A 1,691-nucleotide genomic window follows, 5' to 3' on the forward strand; every position below is an offset into this window, starting at 1 on the left:
AAGAAGTTTGCATCTTGATAACACGTCAATATTGGCATGGGATCAGTCTGGATTAGTAAATTACGGGATTACTAATTGTTGATTACTTTTCAGACTAATGCTTTCTAATGCTTGCCAAGACAAAGAATCAAATTTGCTGCAAAGTCAGCTGTTGAAACCATTTCAACACGCCGTCCCGTCCACTGAAATGAGAAATCCAGTGTCACAGTCCTGGGAAGACTTTAAAGAATTTGCTTCCTTTTCCTCCCCCTCTTCTTATCTTTCTTCTCAAACCCCTCTTTGTCTCTTTTACTTGACTCTCACAAACACGCACGCACACAAACAGGAAACAGACCCACGACAGTCACACCAGCGCAGGTTTTTCCCAAGTACTCACATTGTACGCTGCGATGATCAGCTGGATTACATTCTTGGAGTCCTGGTCCAGGATTTCGACTGTAGTTCCAGGTATGAGTGCAGTGAAATCCTTTGGAAGGGAAGGAATGAGAGACAGCGTTAGTTAACTGAATATACAGTTAACGGGAAAAGTATGTGTACTTCAAGAGTAAACGATCAAAACTCGAATGTACCTTATAAATAACGTACAGCCGTTTTGTCACTGCAAAGATGAGAAAGATGTTGTTTTCTGCCAGTTTCTCCCCCAGGAGAGCCAGAGAGGGGTAGTCCTGTAGAGAGAGACGGCAAGAGGCCTTTACACATACTGAGTATGGAGTTCACAGTCAGGGAGCACACTAACGGATGTTGATGCTCTTCTGACCCCGGGGTCATGTTTACATTGTTCCGCGGGCCCTTTAGACCCAGAGCATTGTTTTCTTTCTTCTTTTAGACAAGAGCTCTTTTTTAAAAATCCCATTTCAGACCCACAACGAGAGACTGAGAGCATTCCAGGTTGCACTTTCAGATGATAATTTCCTTGGATTCATCCCTACTATTATTTTTTTGTCAGATGTATGAAAAAAAAATAAAAAAATAAAAAACTTCCAGTGATCAATCCCGCGCTCTCAGTCAAAAACAGAAATGTGGAACTAGAGAGATCATTGCAACTTGTTTAAACACCATAGGACTGAGGGTCTAAGGTAAATTACTTTCTTTTATAAAACAGACTTTCTACACTGTAGCTCTTCAGTCAAACAATCAGTCTTTTAAAGTTCTGCTTTTTTGTGGAAAATAAAAATTGGGAGAAAAAGTGGAGAAAAAAAAAAGCTTTTGTTTAAATAGGAGCACAGTGCTGTCCATGTGATATTGATCTGTTATTATAGCATTAGTCATGTGGCATGTGAATTAAGTAAGTTGTTCATCCTTTTTGTGCTAACAGAAACAGAAACCATACATTGGCTCCCAGGGTTGGGTACCGAAACCCTAATCCACTATGGAACCGGTTCCTATGCAACTGGTGGGAATCGGACCGGATTGGGACGCAAATTTCGGTTCCTCATTTCAGTTCCACTTAATTTGTCGACTGAAATATTTTCCCTCCGTCGCTCCGAAAAGGACATAAAAATATCACACTCTGCCGTCTACCATCAGCTAGCTCCTGTAAATGTGGACTACTTTTAAAATGCCATATTTTCCCTCTGGGCTCACAACAAACACACGTAACATATTACACTCGCTCTGCTCGTCTATTAGCTAGCTAGCTTATAGTGCATTTAAAAAAGTGTGGCTGTATGCCACAGTGGGTATATATATGT

At 40.8% G+C, this 1,691-nt stretch overlaps 1 protein-coding gene across 1 annotated transcript in view; it reads right to left on the reverse strand.

Annotated features, from left to right (window-relative positions):
- Positions 1–1,691, reverse strand: part of itgb5 (integrin, beta 5) — a 115,279-nt gene that overhangs the window by 86,561 nt on the left and 27,027 nt on the right. Inside the window, exons 14-15 of the mRNA XM_032516517.1 lie at positions 570–665; positions 377–466 (exon numbers count right to left, since the gene is read on the reverse strand). Coding sequence (XP_032372408.1) covers positions 377–466; positions 570–665 — 186 coding nt within the window. The remainder of the gene's footprint in view (positions 1–376; positions 467–569; positions 666–1,691) is intronic.

This window comes from Etheostoma spectabile, chromosome 5, assembly GCF_008692095.1.
Source record: "Etheostoma spectabile isolate EspeVRDwgs_2016 chromosome 5, UIUC_Espe_1.0, whole genome shotgun sequence".
Lineage (NCBI taxonomy): Eukaryota > Metazoa > Chordata > Actinopteri > Perciformes > Percidae > Etheostoma > Etheostoma spectabile.